Source organism: Nyctereutes procyonoides, unplaced genomic scaffold (assembly GCF_905146905.1).
Source record: "Nyctereutes procyonoides isolate TBG_1078 unplaced genomic scaffold, NYPRO_anot_genome, whole genome shotgun sequence".
Classification (NCBI taxonomy): Eukaryota; Metazoa; Chordata; class Mammalia; order Carnivora; family Canidae; genus Nyctereutes; species Nyctereutes procyonoides.
The window spans coordinates 55,699,829-55,720,841 of record NW_026575043.1 but is presented as its reverse complement, the minus strand read 5'-3'; the positions used below and the strand labels follow the sequence as shown (position 1 = coordinate 55,720,841).

The 21,013-nt window shown below is 41.6% G+C and overlaps 2 protein-coding genes across 5 annotated transcripts in view; both read left to right on the top strand.

Annotated features, from left to right (window-relative positions):
- Positions 1-645: 645 nt before the first annotated feature.
- The window catches only part of TCTN1 (tectonic family member 1), a 35,462-nt gene continuing 15,094 nt past the window's right edge, over positions 646-21,013 (top strand). For 3 of the 4 annotated variants that reach the window (XM_055322540.1, XM_055322539.1, XM_055322538.1), the window contains exons 1-7: positions 646-925; positions 4,303-4,423; positions 10,020-10,150; positions 11,748-11,899; positions 14,162-14,249; positions 16,143-16,252; positions 17,973-17,999. In XM_055322540.1, coding sequence (XP_055178515.1) covers positions 706-925; positions 4,303-4,423; positions 10,020-10,150; positions 11,748-11,899; positions 14,162-14,249; positions 16,143-16,252; positions 17,973-17,999 — 849 coding nt within the window. In that variant the 5' untranslated portion in view covers positions 646-705. The remainder of the gene's footprint in view (positions 926-4,302; positions 4,424-10,019; positions 10,151-11,747; positions 11,900-14,161; positions 14,250-16,142; positions 16,253-17,972; positions 18,000-21,013) is intronic. The other variant, XM_055322541.1, reaches the window with a different exon arrangement.
- LOC129507806 (U6 snRNA-associated Sm-like protein LSm2) lies at positions 19,452-19,965 on the top strand. Its single transcript, XM_055322548.1, has one exon. The coding sequence runs from the start codon at positions 19,500-19,502 to the stop codon at positions 19,785-19,787; it is 288 nt and encodes a 95-aa protein (XP_055178523.1). The 5' UTR covers positions 19,452-19,499; the 3' UTR covers positions 19,788-19,965.

Below are 21,013 nucleotides of genomic sequence, written 5' to 3'. Positions count from 1 at the left end.
AAAAAAAGGCAATAAAATAAAATAAAATAAAACAAAAAAAGGCAAAGCTAGTGTTGACAGTGCGTGACAGAAAATTCAAGGACGATGAAGCGCTCTCCATGCTCTTTCGATAGTAGCTTTAGGAGGTAGGATCCCAAATTTCCATCCCCCTCACTAGTTTTGTCAGGACATTTGTTAAAAATATTGATTCCTGAACACTGCCCCAGACTTACTGAGTCTGAATCCCGGGACAGGACCTGGAAATACGCAAGCACTGCAGTCTGGAAACCACCGCGGGGATTCACGAGTCCTCTGCCCCGACTAGCTTCACGCAGCCCCAGATCCGAGGCCCCCGTCCCACCCAGTTCCCCATCCCTCGTCCCACCCCGGCTCCGCCCGGGCCCCGTCTCCGTCCCGCCTCCGGCCTCCGGCGCCCGACCCCCGCCTCCGGCCTCCGGCCCCCGGCCCCCGCCCCCCGGCCCCCGGCCCCACTCCCGCCCCCGTCCCGCCCCCCCTCCACCCCTGTCCCCACCCCCACCCCACCCCCGTCTCCGCCCCTATCCCTGCTCTCGCTCCCAGAGGCCGGTCTCGCTCAGGCCCCGCCCCCTGCCCCCGCCGCTGCGCGCGGCCCGGCGGGACCCTTCCCGTTATGCCCCGCGCCAGGCCGCCGCGGTTGCCAGGCAACGCGCGGTCCCGGCCGCTGGTAGCGTGGGGTTCCGCGGGGCCATGGGGCCGCAGGGCCTCGCGCCGCTCCTGCTTATGCTCCTGGATTGCTGGGCCTCGGTGAGCGCCCAGACCAGGGCCCCTCAGCCTGTGACGACGGAAGGCCTCAACTCTGCGGAGGCGGCCGGGACGACTCTGCGACCCGCCTTGTCTCCTAGGCCCCCTGGAACCCCCAAGGCCCCCGTGCCATCCTCTGGCCCCAGGCCCACCCCGGTCACGGACGGTGGGTACCAAGTGGTAGTTCTAGGGGTCCATAATGATCCAGCCTGGAGCAGGTAGCCCGGGTGAGGATGTCCTAATGAGAGCGACCGTTTACTGAACACTGTACGCAGGCATTGCTGAGTGTTTCGTGGGCCTTAATTGTCTCAGCAACCGGTAGGGTAGACCTCATTGTCCCTTTCATACGGAAGGGAAAACCGAGGCTCAAGAGAGCGTAGGTGGGACAATATAAAATCTATAAAATTACTTCCGGTGGTCCTGGACAACATGAACGCTTAAGGTAATAAATGCACGAGTCGTTGCCCCTTTGCAGCCAGCGATGGAAATTATGTAAATCCAAAGTTTCTGGGCAGTTGTGGAAATGGTATGCATTTAAGATGTGTTGAACTTTTCATTTATCAAAAAGAGACGCCAAAAGTCTGGTTTACTAAATGTGACTAGGCCCTTTTTTGTTGACTCGAATTATGAAACCCCAGGATGCCTCCTGTGTTGAGTTGAAGGTGTGAAGTTATGGGGTGAGGGTTTATGCCCACTTAGGATTCATCATGAGGGATAATTAACCTCTTTCTCAGAAAGTGGTCTAATTCTGGAGTTGGACATTAGTGAATATTTTATAATCGGATTTGACATGATGACTTGGAAGGGATAGCTGTGACCCTGAGATAACTCCGAGTGCAAAATTTTGTGAATATGCATGTTTCTCGATGACGGTTGTTAGCAGTGAGCAGTTTCTCAAAGGGGTTTGTGATCTCAAAAAAAACCCTTTAGGCCCTCTGACTTAAAAAAAAGTCCTCTAACTCCAATAGGTATGCAATATTTTTCCCCCTTAGTAAGAGAAAAAGATCTTAAGTAAGGCTCAGTATTAGTAAATAGAAAACTCATCCTCGGGTGACCTCCTGGACTCTAGGATTTCAGTTCCTGAGTCATCATTTCTCCAAAGGGCCTCCTTTTTAAATTACTGAGGAATAAGTATAAATGTATAAGTAAAAGTATAAATGAGTGAGGAAAAGTACAGAGAAATACATTTTGTATCTTAGTGTATATATATAAACAAAGCTTTTATATCGGACTTCATGAATTAGTCAGGGGAAGTAAATATGTGATAAATGGGGACAGATGATGGCATAGTATTCGATATCCAAAATTCTCTAAGGTTTTTGGACTCAGTTGTCTTTTTATCCATTTAAGTATTCCATCTGTTTATGTGATTTCTCCCCAAAATGAAGCTATTCTTGAATCATTGTTATTAGGGCATGTGTTCAGGGCTGTTTTTCTAGCACCAGGAGAGGGGATGAATTTGCACTTCATGTTTTTTTTTTAAAAAAAGATTTTATTTATGAGAGAGAGAGGCAGAGACACAGGCAGAAGGAGCAGCAGGCTCCATGCAGGGAGCCAGATTTGAACTCCATCCCAGAACTCCGGGATCACTCAACCACTGAGCCACCCAGGCATTCCTGCACTTCATCTTCTTAAAGGACCCCTCTTAAGACCCATGAAAATAATAATAGATGACAGCTGGCATTTATTAACTGCTTACTGTATAGCAAGCCCTGTGCTAAGCTTCTGGTTTGTAATGTATCTCATTTAATCCCTTATGATGTGGATTATCCCCATTTTTCAGGTAGGTCAATTCCTTGCTTGATATTTATAACACAGTCTTGGCCTGTGTTGGAGCAGGGGCTCTGAGTGGATAACTGGACACCATGTGCTGGATGGGTTACAGGTGGAAGAGAAAAGTGATAATTTTCTTCTTGATCTGAGCTCTGTTCCTTAGCGTCTTTCTCTAGAGCCAGGCATTGTACATGTTAAGAGGTGTAGAGGAGCAGCTGAGTGCGACTTAGAGCCTGGGAGTGCTCAGTAGACACTTGTTGGCCGATTAAGGACACTCACATCCCAGAGAGGGACTTTTTGGTTTTTTTCATCCCTGAGTGTAGTTATTAAACATGATTGCTTTGTCCTTACTAGTCTTAGAGCTACTTACAAAGGTTCTGAGTTCTGAAAAATCAAAATTGTAATTTTAAACACATAAGGCAGGGAACCTAAACACAATTTTATTTTTAAGATTTTATTTATTTATTCATAGAGACACAGAGAGAGAATGAGAGGCAGAGACACAGGCAGAGGGAGAAGCAGGCTCCATGCAGAGAGCCTGACGTGGGACTCGATTCAGGGTCTCCAGGATCACGCCCTGGGCTGCAGGCAGCACTAAACCACTGTGCCACCGGGGCTGCCCTAAACACAATTTTTTACGTTAGCATGCACAAGTTGCTTTTTCATTTTACTAAGCACGTAAAGGAGCCCTTGTCTAGAGGTAAGTATGTAAGCTTCAGGGGGAAGACTTTTGTGTCTCAGATTAAGAAAGGATTATGTAGGGCAGCCCAGGTGGCTCAGCGGTTTAGAGCTGCCTTCAGCCCAGGGCCTGATCCTGGAGACCCGGGATTGAGTCCTGTATCGAGCTCCCTGCATGGAGCCTGCTTCTCCCTCTGTCTGTGTCTCTCATGAATGACTCATGAATGAGAGACTCTGTGTCTCTCAATAATGACATTATTAAAAATTAAATGTGGGGCCACCTGGGTGGTTCAGTCTGTTAAATGTCCAACTCTTGGTTTGGGCTTAGGTCATAATCTCAGGGTTGTGAGATTGGACCCCTCTGGGGGCTCCGCCTAGGATATGGAGCCTGCTTAAGATTCTCTCTCTCTCTCTCTGGCCCTCCCTCCCCCACCCTTCCTCAGTGCTCTCTCTCTCTCCAAAAAAAAGGAAAAATGTTGCAAAGATTTCTATCCCCCTTATGCTTTATTGTCTAAATTACCAAAGATATTTCCAAAATGCCAAGTACAAAGCACCTGAGCCAATTTGATTCTTGGTCAATAGTTTGTGAATGTGGGCTCAACTTCAAAGCCACAGGTGACACTTGAAGAGAGAAACAAGTTTGAGAACTCTTGATTCCTAGTGGCCTTCATTGGGCTTTTCCTCTGAATCAGAATCTCCACAGGAGGAACTTGGGAATCTGTTCTATTAGACCAGGGGTTCTTACGGTCCAGCAAATGTTTTAGCATGCTGGTTCTTAAGTTATCAGCATCACCTGGATAGTTTTTGAAAAATACAAATGCCTGGGTTTCATAGCTTACCAAATCAGTCTTTATAGGTTGAGCACAAACAGAAATTTCCCAGTGAGTCAGATGATTAGCTACTTTGGGGACATCTCAGATTAAGAAGCATCCAAATGGACTAATTTTCACTTCACAGGTTTTCCCCAAAGTGCAATAGGAAAAATAAAATGGACCTTTTTATGAAATAGACTTTTGGTACTTTGCAGTGGCAGGGGGCAGTCACACCCTGCTGATGGTGAAGTTCTGCATCCCACCTCTTTTGTTTCTATAGTTGCTGCTCTGTGTGTCTGTGACCTGACTCCAGCACAGTGTGACGTCAATTGCTGTTGTGATCCTGATTGCAGCTCCATGGATTTCAGTGTCTTTTCTGCCTGTTCAGTTCCAATTGTCACGTAAGTTTGTGACGCATGCAGTTTTGATGAAATTGGACCAAGATTATAAAATCTAGGGACAAAAAGTGAGAAATCTTCCAGGCTGAAAAACCCAAACCTGGTTTCCAGTATTTTGCATTAAGAAGCCATGCTGTCCAAACCAATATGTGGAAGAGTATCGCTCCCTTATTTGCATCCAGCCAGATGATAATGCAGGGAAAAAAGAAGAGACGGTATACTTTGTTAAGAATATAAGGAAATCTTTGTATTCAGAGACTGAATTACATTTCACTCTGATTTGTAAACAGATAATGTGCACATTTTTGTGTAGGTGGACTAGTCTCATGTATATAGCCTAAGGTGGAAAATGCAGTTGAATTTTACAGCTTTTGTTGTGGACATAGTACTTGTAACAAAAAATTAAACAGGAAAGCTTTGTTTATACTTTTCTGATATGTAAATCTAGGAATTCTCACAGTTCACATTGTATAGGAGAACAGTGGAAAAGGATATTCCCAGTTGATTACAAAGTAAATAATATCTTAATGATTTGTTTCTTGTAATTCAGATTTCAAAGCTCTTTGAAAAATACAGCACTTAAAAGAGGTTAATTATTTGGAATGGGACCAAATAATATTCAGAGATAGCCAACTCAAATTTAGACTTGTAGCAAATTGTAGCAATTGATACTTAATAGATTGAATGCTTTTTGAAAGTACAATGTGTTTTTCCCATAAGAAACTATCTTTTTTTTTTTTTTAAGATTTTACTTATTTTGAGAGAGAGCGAGAGAGAGAGAAATAGAGAGTGCACACATGTGCACAAGCAGGTGGAGGGGCAGGGACAGAGGCAGATGGAGAGAGAGAATCTCAAGCAGGCTCCATGCACCATCCTCCATCTTACTACCCATGAAATCATGACCTGAGCTGAAACAAGAGTCAGACCTGTAGCCGACTGACCCATCCAGCTTCCCCTCATGAGAAATTACCTTAATGACCAATGGGAAATTGAATCTGCTTATAGTATTGTAAAAATGTTTGGAGGATGGTATGTTGTAATTAGATTATATTTCTGGGTATCTGGACTACTGAGTGGTTCAGTCTTTGTTAGAAATCATTCTGCTTTTCTGCCTTAATAAGTATAAGCCTGAGAGTCAGATTTTGGCTCCATTAGAGATCATACTTTAGAATGTCATTTTTTCTTGTATTAGTCAATACCAAATTTTAGATATAAACTATTTAGAATGTGGGTCAGCAAGCTTTTTCAGTAAAAGGCCACATAGTAAATATTTTAAGGTTCACAGGCCAGTGGACTCTGTTGCAACTTTCTTACCTCTACCATTGATGAGCAAAAGCAGCCATGTAAACGAATGGGCATGACTATCTTTCAGTAAATCTTATTTATAAAATTAGGTGTGGTTTGTGGACCTCTGGTATAGAAGTTAGAGCTGAATCCATAGTGCCCTCAAAAAAGGACCTCATGATTTTTTTTTTTTTTGAGTTAGTTTTGCTTATGACTTTCTTCTAAATACGAAGTGTGGAAATAATGAAATTAAAATTAATAATCCCAATTAATTGATTATTCTCATTATGTAGGTTCTAATTCATGAAAGGCTTGTTTACATCTGCTAAACTGTCAACAGCTAATCCTATCATCTAATGATAACATTATCATTTTATAACATGATAATGTCAATGTTATAACATTATCATGAAACTTAAATTTATTGTTAAGTTTAGTGGATTAATGTCTGTTTTCTTCATTAGATGTAAACTTCATAAGAGCAAGAATAATATCCCTTATGCCCCTAGTGCCTAGCGCAATTTTTGCCACATAGTTGGCCCTCATTAGAAGTGAGTTGAATCGGGGGCGCGTGGGTGGCTCAGCGGTTGAGTGTCTGCCTTTGGCTCAGGTCATGATCCCGAAGTCCCAGAATCGAGTCCCATTTCAGGCTCCCTGCATGAAGCCTGCTTCTCCCTGTGCGTGTGTTTCTGCCTCTCTCTGTGTGTCGCTTATGAACAAATAAATAAAATCTTAAAAAAAAAAAAAAGTGAGTTGAATCGATGAATAAAATTTTCCCCTCCACCCCTAACCAACACTCTAGTATTTTTCTTGGCTTCTCTACCATTGTTTTCTCAGGCAGACAACTAGGCCAGAACCTGGAGGCTACCCTGACTCCTGCCTCCCCTTTGCCTTCTCCCATCTAGCCTTCTTTCATACCTTACTATACCTTCATGAGCACCAGGGTTATAAGGTGGGCTAGGTATAGCCCTGCCCTCATGGAGCTCACTGAGTAAGGAGTGGAGTAAGGGAGATAGAGGAGTGGGTGACAGTTCTGCTCCAGGCATGGAGACCACTCAGAGGAGTGGCATCTAACCTGGGCAATTGGACTAGGGAAGGCTTTCTAGAAAAGACAATCTGAGTGGGTCCTGAAGGACAGGTAGAAATTGGCCAGCATAGTATCAGAGGAAGGCATTCTAGGTTAAAGGAGCCGCGTGGCAGAGTCTTGGGGGTGAAGGAGTATGACTGTTGCCTTAACTGCTGGTAGCTCAGTGTGACTGGAGAAGGAGGCTGAGAAGAGTGTGCGACAGTGGCAGGGGTCCAAGCCTGAGAGGTTTTGAGTGTATGCTGAGGGGTTTGGATTTTGTCCTGAATTCTGCAGGACAGTCTAGACAGGGAGCTCAGAGGGATGCCCTCTCTGATCCCATCAAAATTTACTCCTGGATCCTCCTCAAAGTCTCATAAATACTAATATTTTTTCAAAAATATTTTTATGGGGATCCCTGGGTGGCGCAGCGGTTTAGCACCTGCCTTTGGCCCAGGGCGTGATCCTGGAGACCTGGGATCGAATCCCACGTCGGGCTCCTGGTGCATGGAGCCTGCTTCTCCCTCTGCCTGTGTCTCTGCCTCTCTCTCTCTCTCTCTCTCTCTCTCTCTGTGACTATCATAAATAAATAAAAATTAAAAAAATATTTTTATGCCCACAGTAATGATTAATATACCATTAGAACTATACCGGGCTTTTCGAAAAGTGGTCACTTTAGCTTCCTTATACTTTAGCAATAATCATCAAAAAACATAATGGAAATAGGTCTTATTCATAGCACTCAATAGAAATGTCACATAAGGGGATGCTTAGGTGGCTCAGTGATTGAGTGTCTGCCTTTGGCTCAGAGCATGATCCTGGAGTTCCCAGATCGAGTCCTGTACCCTGTTCCCAGTGGGGAGCCTGCTTCTCCCTCTGCCTGTGTCTGCCTTTCTCTGTGTCTCTTATGAATAGATAAATAAAATCTTTTTTTAAAAAGTCACATAAGAAGTGCTCAGAATTTATGTGAAGAAAACTTGAAATAGACAAAACATTTGAATAAATGGAGAGATAGTTTATGTAATGGGATGGGAAGAATCATTATATAAGTAAACTAACTCATAAAAACTTAATTTATAAGTGTCGTTCCAGTCAGGGAAGGAGTCATGTGTCAAAAAGATTCTAAAATTGGGATGCCTGGGTGGCTCAGCAGTTGAGCATCTGCCTTCGGCCCAGGGTGTGATCCTGGGGTCCCAGGATTGAGTCCCACATCGGGCTCCCTGCATGGAGCTTGCTTCTCCCTCTGCCTATGTCTCTGCCTCTCTCCTTGTGTCTCTCATGAATAAATAAATAAAATCTTTTTTAAAAAAAAGATTCTAAGATTCATCTAGAAAAATAAATGTGAGAACAGCCAAGACATTCCATTATTGAACAAGAAGAGCAAACAATCAGGTTTTAAACATTTGTAACATTACAGTAATGAAAATAATGTGTATTGTTTCAAGATAGGTAGACCAGGGGAAGAGAATAGAAAGACCAACAATCAGTTATGCCTACTGATTTTAAAGAAGTATCATGTATTTTTTTCTTATTTATTTAATGTATAGTAAATATGGTATTTTACAACAATGAGATAAATTCAGTAAATGATGTAAGATAACTATTGAAAAATAAAAATGTTAGATTTCTGCTTCATAGCATTATACCAAAGTAAATTACCAATAGATCAAGGAGTGAAGTGTTCAAAAAATTTAATGAAAAAATGAAAAATATAGGTAAACATTTGTTAATCTTGGGTTAGGGAATGTCTTTTAAGCATAAGCCCACAGGCAAACCACAAAAGGAAAGATTGATAATTTTATTATTAAAAAAATTAAAATTACTAGATGACAAACACCGTAAAATTGAAAGGTAGCCAAACAGGGACAAAATATTTACAACATATGATACTCAAAGGGGATTCTTAAAACTATGGATTCTCACAAACCAATGAGAAGACAAACATTCTAATAAAAAATGGTCAATAAAAAAAAATGGTCAATAGATGTGAAGAAGCACCTTACTGAAGAAGAAATACCAGTGAGCAATAACTATATGGGAAAATGTTTAAGCTCCCTAGTAAATGAGAAAATTCAAAATAAAATGAGATAAATTTTTACCCATGAAATTGGCAAAGGGTAGAAACTGGATAGTATCTATTTCTTGGCAAGAGCACACATCTTTCCTTTTTGGAGGGAGATGTGACAATAGGTCTTAGAAGTCTTGAGCAACACATCTAACTTCTGACCCAGCAACTCCACTTCAGGGAACATAGCCCAAGGAAATAGCTGGAGACATTCATAAAAATATATGTGCAAGGATGATGTTATAGCATTATATGTAATCAGGGAAAACTAGAAACAACCCAAACTAACAGCAGAAAATTGACTGAAACATTTAGAGTATTGTAGTAAGTTGGTATACAATGAAGCCATTTCATATAATATTGTAAAAACATATCAATGACTTGGGAAATACTGGGCAATACAGATTGAGAAAAGGCTTTAAAACAGTAGATGGGTTATGATCCCTTTTTTGTTACATCTCTATCTCCACACCATATTTTTTTAAGACTTTATTTGACAGCAAGAGAGCACAAGAAGGGGGAGGAGCAGAGCGAGAGGGAGAAGCAGGCTCCCCACTGAACAGAGAGCCTGATGCAGGACTGGATCCCAGAAACCTAGGATCATGACCTGAGCTGAAGGCAGGTGCTCAACCGACTGAGCCACCTGGGTGCCCCTCCACACCATGTCTGTATCAAATTGATTAGAGTTTGTCAAGTCTGGGATTGGTTGAAGTCTTGACTATATCCTAACTCCTAAGCCCCCAGATTTCTAGATGACTTCACATTTTCTGATTTTCACAGTCCTTTGAAGACTGCTTTATTCTAAAGACAAGGAATTTTGGATCCATTCTGGTTACTTACAGACAACCTGAAGTTCTGCAAAATTTTATATGATTGATGTGTCAGAGTTTACAAGGTTCATTTACATCAAAATTATACCCTGATCTGTATTCCGTACTTGACGAGATTTCCTTAAAGATTTGTCTTAATATTTTACCTTTCAGAGGAAAAAGTTTCAAATGCTAAAGATTTTAACACCGAGTAAACTAAATAAAAATGGATTGAAGTCTAACATCACACTTTCATAAATATCTTCCATGTAGATGTTAACACAGTACAGTTCAGGCCTCTGACAGTTTTTAAATAATCTTGCTAAGATTGTGTGCAAAAGTCTTAACAATTTTGTATTATTATTTTTTAATTTTCAGGGGCGATAGTCAGTTTTGTAGTCAAAAAGCAGCCATCTATTCATTGAATTTTACAGCAAATCCACCTCAAAGGATATTTAAACTTGTCGACCAGATTAATCCATCTATTTTCTGCATTCATATTACAAACTGTAAGTATTTGATGGTGATACCCTTTGAGAAGCCCTGGAAAGTTTTTTCTTTAAAAAGTTGTTATATGGAAAAATGTCTCATTCAGGTAGATTTAAAGCAATCATTTTAAAGTTTGACTAAGGTGCATCTTCTGAGGCCATTTCACAGGCCACTGCAAGTAACTTTATAGACCTATGGGCATGCACATTTTCTTTAAAACTAATGTGCTTATGAAGTTGTCTTTTGAAATCTCATACTTCTTTCTCTGGTGTTTACAATATGTAGACACACATAGGAATCTAGATTTATTTAGGTTATACATATATATGTGTATGTATGTGTGTGTGTATATATATATATATATATATATATATATATATATATTATTTCCTCTTGGTTCAATGGTTAAAAATCAGGTTCAGCTTTGGTTTCAATTTCCTTTTTTCTCTTTTATTTTTACTAAGAATATTTGCATGAAAACAGGATCTTTATTTTTATCTGAGCATTTAGCTCAACTAAGTGTTTAGATCCAAAGTACCTGTAAGTGTAAAATGTTAGCAAGATATCTAAGATGAGAATTGTATTTATGTTTCATCAATTAAGCTTCATCATCTTTTCAGATCATCTGTATATTTTGAATTTGTTCCCTTCAGTTGAAAACTAAGCTAATGTTCTGCAACTTTTTTGTTGTTGTTGTTGTTGGCAGGGAGAGAGAGTAGAGGGGAATGGCAGAGGGAGTGAGAGAGAATCTTAAGGAGGCTCCACACCCAGGACGGACTTGGGGCTCAATCTCACAACCCTGAATCATGACCTGAGAGGAAATCAAGAGTAGGACGCTTAACTGATTGAGCCACCCAGGTGCCCCAGTGCTCTGGGATTTATAATCTAAAGTAGTGACCAGTCAGTCATTGTTAGGTTCTAGGACATAACATCAGGCAAGTGAACATTCCAGCCCATTTTGTCCATCTCCTGATATGTCCTATACACAGCACATCATTCTTCTGGGCTTTGATTTGGAGGTGATTGTGTAAAGACAGAAGCAACATCTTTTGTCCCTGTGGCCATTTGCAGAGAACTTTGCCTTAGAGGTTAATGCAGGAGGCTCCTCACTCTGTGAGCTGGAGAATGATTGGCTATTATTGGCTTCTGTTGTGCTATTTGCCTGCAGGCTTTAGAAACCAATATTAAAAAAAAAAAAAGACACCATTATTTCTACGCTGTTAGAGAAGCAGGCTGAGTCTGGAGATCCTGTTTATTAATAAGACTCAAGAAATTTTGGGTAGGGATCCCTGGGTGGCGCAGCGGTTTGGCGCCTGCCTTTGGCCCAGGGCATGATCCTGGAGACCCGGGATCGAATCCCACATCGGGCTTCCGGTGCATGGAGCCTGCTTCTTCCTCTGCCTGTGTCTCTGCCCCTCTCTCTCTCTCTCTGTGACTATCATAAATAAAAAAAAAAAAAAAAAAAAAAAGAAATTTTGGGTAAAGTAAATATGGAAAGAGACGCAATTTTTTTTTCACATTAGCTTTAATACTACTAAAAACTGTTTCCAAAGTATTATTTATATATATATAATGTACATATTGTATGTCGATTTAAAATACCCTTTCTAAAAACAGATAAACCCGCACTATTCTTTATTAATCCGGAAGAGCCTGATGAAAATAATTTTGATAAATTGATGGAAGCATCTGAAGGATTTTCCTTGAATTCAGAATCAGAGCTTTCTTTCACAACCCAGTTGGACACTCCAGATACTGATAAATATAAGGTGAGCCAAGAACTTGAGTCTACTCATCCTGTTGTAAATATCTTGTCCTTGTAAGTTAGTTTTTCAGTATGTTCTCAGCAAAACTGGCTTCCCCAAGACAGAATTCACATTATAGAGGGAAAAACTTAAAGTTCATGCCTAGAAACCTGAGATCACAAAAACGAAAAATGAGTCATTGATTTCTAACATAGGGTTTAAAGTTGTCTATTCTTTAATAAGCCTGCATTTGTCTCTGCAGAATTCTTTGTGCTTCTTCACCTCAAAAAATGCAGCAGAGTGCTTGAGTCATGCTACTGGGGACATGGAGTGGATTGGTTGGGTGCCTGGTCCTCTTTTCAAAGCTATATTTAGTTTTAGAGACTTTAGGAAGATGTGTGCTATTTTATATCTATTCATTAGTAAACTTTTAAATGCAATATACATTAACTTTGAATAAGCTTCAGATTTTTCAGAAGCATCTTTAAAGAGAAGTAAAACATCCTGTGCTAATTCTAAAAGTTAAAAGTATGGAGGTACATAGGATGGAAAGGCCCCTATGGGAAAGGCCCCTATTTACAATGTGCACTAAAATGCACATTGTAAATCACTGTTAACAGATTGGTGTATATTCCTAATTTTTTTTTTTTTAGATTTTATTTATTCATGAGAGACACACGCAGAGGGAGAAGTGGGCTCCCTGTGGGGAGAGCCTGATGTGGGACTCGATCCCAGGACCCCGGGATCACACCCTGAGTCAAAGGCAGATGCCCAACCACTGAGCCACCCAGGCATCCCTATTCCTGATTTTTAAATGCATCTATAAAAATATATAGTGTTGTGTAGAAGTAGAATTTATAGTTATCTACATTGTTCTGTAAGCTTCCATTTTTATTCAGTGATGAATTATATGCATCTCCCCATATCAATATAAAAGTTAACATTTCTTGAGCATTTCCCATGTGTAAGCTTTCCGGACATTACTTCACACAACCCTGAAAGAGATACATCATTGCCCGATTTAACTGATAAGAAAAACTTCCATATAGGAAAGTAACTTGTCAGAGCTAGGATTGGAGCTACATTTTAGTGATACAAAGTATCCCTTCTCCATATGTATCAGCATTTATTATTGAGCCATTCTATTATGAACAGATATTTGTTTCTAGTTTTTGCTATTATAAACAATCCATAATGAACATTATTATTATTATTATTTTTTTATGATAGACACAGAGAGAGAGAGGCAGAGACATAGGCAGAGGGAGAAGCAGGCTCCATGCACCGGGAGCCCGATGTGGGATTCGATCCCGGGTCTCCAGGATCGCGCCCCGGGCCAAAGGCAAGCGCAAAACCGCTGCGCCACCCAGGGATCCCCATAATGAACGTTCTTATAGATACTTATATCTTTGATTGAATCCTGAGGATATCTTCCTATAACTGGATTAACTTGGCCAAAATGAATGGAGATTTAAAATATCCATATCAGATTACCCTCTAGAAAGATTACAGGAATTTAAAGTCCCAGGTCTAGTGAAGAGGATCTGTTTCCCCATACCCTTGTTGACACCAAAGCATTTGGATACTTTTTGAGAAAATTGGTTGTATGCACAATAGCTTTAAATTTTGTTTTGAATATTGGAGAAAGGTTTCATATGGTTTGGTTTGGGGAAAGAAGGCCAGTCTGTGTTATGATTTTAATGTGTACTGTATCTGTTATTTAAATAATTATTGCTAGTAAAAAATAATTTCCTCTTTCACCCCTGTTCCTGGCCACACAGTTCCTGTCTGCAGAGGCAGACACTAAGTCAGCTTTTTATATAACTTTCCAGAAGGATTCTGTAATAAAAAAGCCTGCAAGGGTGCCTGGATGGTTCAGTTGGTTAAGCATTCAACTCTTGATTTTGGCTCAGGCCGTGATCTCAGAGCTGTGAGATCGAACCCCATGTCGGGTTCTGCATTCAGTCGGGAGTCTCCTTGAGATTCCCTCTCCCTCTGTCCCATTTCCTGCTCTCTCTCCCTTTCTAAAATAAATAAATGAATCTTAAAAAAAAAAAGTCTGCAAATACAATAATATGCACACATACAGGAACATACATATATCCTTCAAAGAAAGGGGTGGGGCAGCTGGGTGTATGCTCCATGTTGTCAAGGACCATATCTGTTTTTTGCTCATCGCTGTGCTCCTGATGCCCGTAATGCTGCCTGGCACATGGTAGGTGTCCAGTAAGTGTTGGATGAATGCTTTAATAGCACCATAATAGCTTGAGGTTGGTCTCTTTACAGTATGGGGTTCATCTGCAGACTTCAGATTCATTCTTGAGATTTCCCTCTCCCCTTACGTCATCTCTGTGCACTGATGATAACCCTGCAGGTAAGACAGTTGGTATTTTTCTTTCTCTCTATAAACAGAGTTTGCTCTTCGTTTAAACTTATACTAACCGGGATCCCTGGGTGGCGCAGCGGTTTGGCGCCTGCCTTTGGCCCAGGGCGCGATCCTGGAGACCCGGGATCGAATCCCACATCGGGCTCCCGGTGCATGGACCCTGCTTCTCCCTCTGCCTGTGTCTCTGCCTCTCTCTCTCTCTCTCTGTGACTATCATAAATAAATAAAAATTAAAAAAAAATAAAATAAACTTATACTAACCATAATTATACAGGCTTCATAACTAGAAACAGTCTTAGAGTTGAAAGAGACCTCAAGGATTATGTAGGTCAGATTCACAACCACATCTTTTCTGCCATATGCAATCACTGCTTTGAGCACTTGTAGTGATGGGGACCTCACTACCTGAAACTAGCTCACTCAGTTACCTCTTCCAGTTTCTGGAAAGTTCTTTCTTCACTGAAGCTAAAGTTTGTTAATAGCTAATACTAAGCACTTACTGTGCCTTTGGATGTGTTTTTCCATTTGACTGTCACAATAATCCTCCGAGGTCAGGTCATTCATTTTTTAGATGGGGAAATTGAGAAATATTCAGTCTCTTGTTCAGGCTTGCTCTGGCAGTAGTGGAGTGGGGATGTAGCCCACATAGCTGCCTCCCATGGGACCTGCTTGTCCTTTCAGGAGTATCATGGAGTCTGTGGAGTAACTATCTTGGCAGTGGGAGGTAGCAGGCATGGCGTTCCAATCCTTAAGGCAGCACTGCTGTGAAGAAGCTAAGTAGTGTATGGTGGCATGTGGCCTAATGAAACATCATCTCATGTAGGAACAAAAATGGATTCTGTTGAAAAAACACTCAATCTTTCCTGCAACAGGAACAGAGAGAGAGGCAGAGACACAGGCAGAGGGAGAAGCAGGCTTCCTGCAAGGAGCCCGATGTGGGACTGGATCCCGGATCCTGGGATCGTGCCCTGAGCCAAAGGCAGACGTTCAACTGCTGAGCCACCCAGGCATCCCAGCAGGAATAGTATAAATTAAAACCAAACTGAGATACCATTTTCATCTAATGGATCAGCAAAGCTTAAGAAATTTAGGGCTCTGGAGAAGTAGGCACTCATCTATGTAGCTGGCAGGACTGTAAATTGGTGCAACCTCTGTGGAGAGCAATTTAGCAATATGTATCAAAATTGCAAATGCATATGCCCTTTGACCCATTGTTCTGCTTCTAGGAGTTGGTCCTACAGAATCTTTGGCCCACATGCAAAATAGTAGGTTGCAGCATTGTTTGTGATGGCAAAGCCAGAGACAACTTTAAGTGTCTATTAATGTAGAACTTGAATAAATTATAACATATCTATAATAGAATACTAATTATCCCTTAAAAAAAAAAGAGGATGAGGGAGCTCTTCATGTTCTAAGATAGCCTAAACTCCAAGATACATTGTTCAGTAAAAGAAAAAAAAGTGAAGTGTAGACTATATAACATGTATTTGTTTCTAAAAGGGGAAAGAAATACTAAAAATATATATACACACACACTTTTATTTGCATAGAATATTTCCAGAAAGCTACACAACAAACTTGTTGCTGATTATCTCTGAGGATAAGCAGTTGTCTCTGGTGGTGGCTGGGGGGATAGATGGGAGGAGACAAGGATTGGAGGGAGAGTCTCTCAATATCTTTTTGTGCCCTTTGAATTTTGAATCGTGTGAGTGTATTACCTATTAAAAATATAATTTCAAGCCCTATTTTAAGCATATTGTATATCTGTATTTAAATTATTTTATGGTTTTACTTAGACTACAATTTTTTCGTTACCATTGGACAATGGAAAAGTTTCTTCTCCCTCATTTTTTTTCCCCTTGGGAATGTTATGATTTCCAGCATTTCTAGTGAACCAAGCTGTTAAGTGCACCAGAAGGATCAATTTGGAACAGTGTGAAGAAATTGAAGCCCTGAGCATGGCTTATTACAGCAGCCCTAAAATTTTGAGGGTAAGAATTATTTTGAAGTGAAACTTACTCGTCAGATTTGTTTTCTGTTCTTTGCACCCTTTTAAAATATGACAAGTATAAAAAAAATATGACAAGTATAGAATAATTTCAGTACATGATTGACAACTGAAGTTTAAAGTTTTCTTCTAGGGGATCCCTGGGTGGCGTAGCGGTTTGGCGCCTGCCTTTGGCCCAGGGCGCGATCCTGGAGACCCGGGATCGAATCCCACATCGGGCTCCCGGTGCATGGAGCCTGCTTCTCCCTCTGCCTGTGTCTCTGCCTCTCTCTCTTTCTCTCTCTGTGACTATCATAAATAAATAAAAATTAAAAAAAAATAAAAAAAAATAAAGTTTTCTTCTAAAAAAATAAATAAATAAATAAAATTTTCTTCTCTAGTTCTTTGGTATACTGATATCAAAGATATTGAAAGAATCACTTAAAATAATTTTTATTTTTATATAGTTCATATTTTGCTTTTATTCATTGTTTTGTTTTTTGGCTTTCATTCATTTTGATGAATAACCAATAATGTCTTTCTCCTGAATAAAAAAGACTAATAACTGAAAACCATAGAAATTATAAAAACATCTTAATATCTATGACCGTAATTATCATATTAGCACCAAAAAGATACCTCTCTGAGAAACAGGCCAGAAAAGAAAAGAAAATCTACTTTCTGGTTGGCGGATGAAATAAATAGGGAAGAGCAGGCAGGAAATCAGTTCTTTCTGGTTGCAGTGACTGAAACCTGAAGGGATGAGAGAGGCCACTGGCCCATTTGGCGGATAGCATGGAGGGTTACGAGAGGTGAAGGGTTTTTCAATGATGGAAAACCATTCCATTATTGTGAACCTCTACCTCCTGATCCTTATTTTTGGGGGAACAAGAAAGGAGTAGAGTGGTCCATGACCTCGGTATTCATCCGGGTTGCAGCCTTCAGAATCAAGTTTAAGCTTTTCCTCTCCCTTCACTTTCCCTCTTCCCCTCTTCTCATAAGTCAGGTACATAGGCCTGTGAATTCTTCCAGTTATTTGACTTCTCCTGGTGGTCTCAGAAATGACTTCTCTGGTGTGCAGGCACAGCTCTCCCAGAACAGACCTCCCTAGACGTGTCTACTCAGCCCCTTTCCCAAATCTTCCTTTGGCCCCGTAGGGTGTCTTGTGATGAGAAGTGAGGCTGGGGGAGATGGGAATGGAAAGTGAAGGGAGGTTGTGCCTTTGGAAAGAGTGCTTGGCTGTGTTGGGGAGGTAGGAGCTCTCCCTTGAGGGGTTTCGGCTAGAGGTAGGAAGAGCAGTTAGGAGGCAATGGAAGTGGCCTGGGCCAGCGATGGTGGCCTTCCAGTGAGGACAGGTGCAGGAGGGTGACCAGAAGGCTAGGAGCCATGTCTTTCCCACAGTGCTGTGTCACTCATGACCATGTGGAAAGTCCTGAATAATGATACTGAAGCATGGAGGCATCTGAGACCAGTTCTGTGAGGCTGGTCTATTCTATTAAGCTTCCAATCTGAAGGAAATGAATATAGAAGGAAGACATAAAATTACCTCTTTGATTGTGACATAGATATATAAATATGTAGGTGGCAGGTCTTGATTAAGAAAATTGTTTTCCTCTTTATGAAGTCTTTAATAAGATAATTATGCCCTTTAAACTGTAGTCTGAAAAGGTAATAAAAATGCTTCTTTTCATTGTATTTAACAAAATTTGTTTATTTTTGTTTAGGTACCTGGTTTAAGAAGAAAGGCAGAGGTAAGAGTATTTATTTATTTATTTTTTTAAGATTTTTATTTATTTATTCATGAGAATACACAGAGGAGAGAGAGAGAGAGGCAGAGCCCTAGGCAGAGGGAGAAGCAGGCTCCATGCAGGAAGCCAAATTCAGGACTTGATTCCAGATCTCTGGGATCATGCCCTGAGCCAAATGCAGACGCTCAACCGCTGAGCCACCCAAGTGTCCTGGTAAGAGTATTTCTTGATGGAAAGTAAGGTAGTTTATAATACACTGTCTTATTCCTAAGCCCTTTGAAATGAATACACTTAGGATTACAAGGATACCTTACTGTCAGTAACAAAATCATTTGCCAAAAGGCAAGCAGTAATGGAAGAGGGAAGCTCCCTAGTAGCTAACCGTTTTGTAGTTACAAAAGGGGCAGATGTTTAAATTCTCTGTTTTTGCAGTTGGCACTTTTTCATATTTAAATGGCATAGCTGTCTTGATAGACAATGGGCGTGATTGGTTTCTGTGCTTCCCCTGGCATATCTTGGGATATTCTTGGTCTCTTGTCTGGAGAGCTGGCTAGCTCCGAGGATGCCATCTGTGCCCGTAGACGATAGAAGTATCTTGCCCCTGAATGTCCACACCTGTGTGGGGGCAGAACATTCCCAGTGTAGCTTCAGGGGGTGAGGTGTGCGTGGAGGTTCTGTTGTAACCCAGCCTGGAGGTTCTATCAGGCTGTGATCAGGTGGCCAAGGTCTTCTGTGGTTACGTTAGAGCAAAGGAAAATGCATCTACCCCTTATTTTTGGGTCTGTGAATACAGTTCCCAAGGAGGCCGAAGGTGTAGGCCTTGTTACAGTCTTTCAGAGCTCATGGGATTGGCTACCCTTCGTTCAGAATTCAGCTTTGCCATTATTTTCTCAAGTGACATGTGCCTCACTTCTCCCAGTTGTCCAGTAGATGGTAAGTGTCTGCCCCAGAGGCCGATGTGAGGCTCAAGTGGGAGAATGCACATGATGTGCTCTGTGCAGTGTCTGGCACTCAGGCTGCACTTGGGGCAGTGATACCTACTGTAACTGATTTCATTAAGTCTCAAGTTACAAACATGTGTTTAAGATAGACATTTGGAAGGAAATAGTCTTGTGACTTTGGACTTCACACTTCTGTGTGTGGGCCTGGATTTCCTCATCTGTGAAGGTATTTTCATATTTGTTTTAGTTACAGAGCTTTTTCAAATGTGATCTCAAGCAGAACTCTCCCCAGTGTGTAATTTGGATTGAATCCAAAGCCCCTGGTTGGAGCAGGGGTGGGACCCAGAGCCCTCCACCTGCCTGGCCTTCCCATCTCTCTCCTCTTTGGTCCTTCTGAGGAATTCTATGGATCCTAGGAATCCAGTTTGAAAATCATATAATAAACTAGCTCTCAAATACCTCTAACCTCTAAAAAGTGCTTTGTGGGTTGCCACCGGCCCCAGGCCCGCAGTTCCCAGCCCTTTCCTCCCCGGTCCCACCGGCGTCCCGCATCTCGAGCGCCATGCTCTTCTATTCCTTTTTCAAGTCCCTGGTGGGCAAGGATGTGGTCGTGGAACTCAAGAATGACCTGAGCATCTGTGGAACCCTCCATTCTGTGGATCAGTATCTCAACATCAAACTAACTGACATCAGTGTCACAGACCCTGAGAAATATCCTCACATGTTGTCAGTGAAGAACTGCTTCATCTGTGGCTCAGTGGTCCGCTACGTGCAGTTGCCGGCAGATGAGGTGGACACACAGTTGCTGCAGGATGCAGCGAGGAAGGAGGCCTTGCAGCAGAAACAGTGATGGTTCCTTCTCCCTTCCCTTTCCCTCTTCTGTTAGTGACCTTTCACCTCAAGTCACAGCCTGAGATTCCTCCCTCCCATATTTGAGGGGGATTTTTTTTGGTCTTTTTTTGTTTGTTTTTTTAAAGAGTGGAGGCTTTTTCTTTAAGGGATGAGTGGATGAGACTATTAATAGTGGGGAGTAGCTCTCCTCTCTTGAGGAGGGGACGATAATAGACTGGGGAACTGCAAAGCCTGCCTTGTCCTCAGCACCTGCCTTTCTCACTCCTTCCCTGGATATGGCAGGAGAATCTCCTAGATCTCTCCAGGGCAGCATGTGATTCACTTGGGGGATGGAAAGAATCTGTCCCGCATCGGGAATAAACTTATGATGCACAAAAATAAATAAATTAATTAATTTTTAAAAAGTGCTTTGATTCTACCATTCAAAACTTGAACTGTCTGTGGGGGCAGCAACCCTCTCTGCCTTAATCATGATATATCTGTAGTGCCAAGGGTGGTGCCTAGTAGGTATTGGGCACTCAGTGGGTTATGTGTTAATTGAGTGAATACTTAGGTTCAGTCAACCAGGGAAGACCTATTGTGAGGATGATGGGTGTTATGGAAGGCATGTACTGTGTGCCATACAGTAAGTCCAGTGCATGTTTGAAGTCTGTTAGTTGTCTTAAATCAGAGATTTGCTTAAAGTTTTTTTAAAAAGCAACTTCTAAGATTTGTTAGATGCTCAGGAATATAAAAATTGGATCCAGGCTCCCCATTAAGTGCAGCCCGTTAGGATTGCCTGGGATCAGTTAATATCTGCTGAACCATCAATGAAAGATGAAGTTCTGGCTCTATAATTTCAGTAAGTATCTGCACAGGGTGGTGTGGGAATGGGATATGACCCGATAGGACATTCAGAAAACCAGGGTAGGCCTACCATTTTCACTCTCTGACTATCCCAGTGGCTGTACCAGTGCAGCTCTTGTCACCTATCCTCATCCGTCCATCTTTCCAAAGTTTGTCTAACTTGGACCCTGTGGTGTCTGCCAGTCACACCCACATACCACCCAAATGGCTCCATCAGAGGCTGGTGTGGAAGGAGGTACGTTTTCTTGGAACCACATATTGCTGAACCAGGGATCAGTAGGTTCAAATAAAGGGACCCAGGATTGTCTGAGGACGTACACTGAAGAGCTTATGGACTCATAGCACGGGACTCCCTGTGTAACTTTTACATAGAGAGGG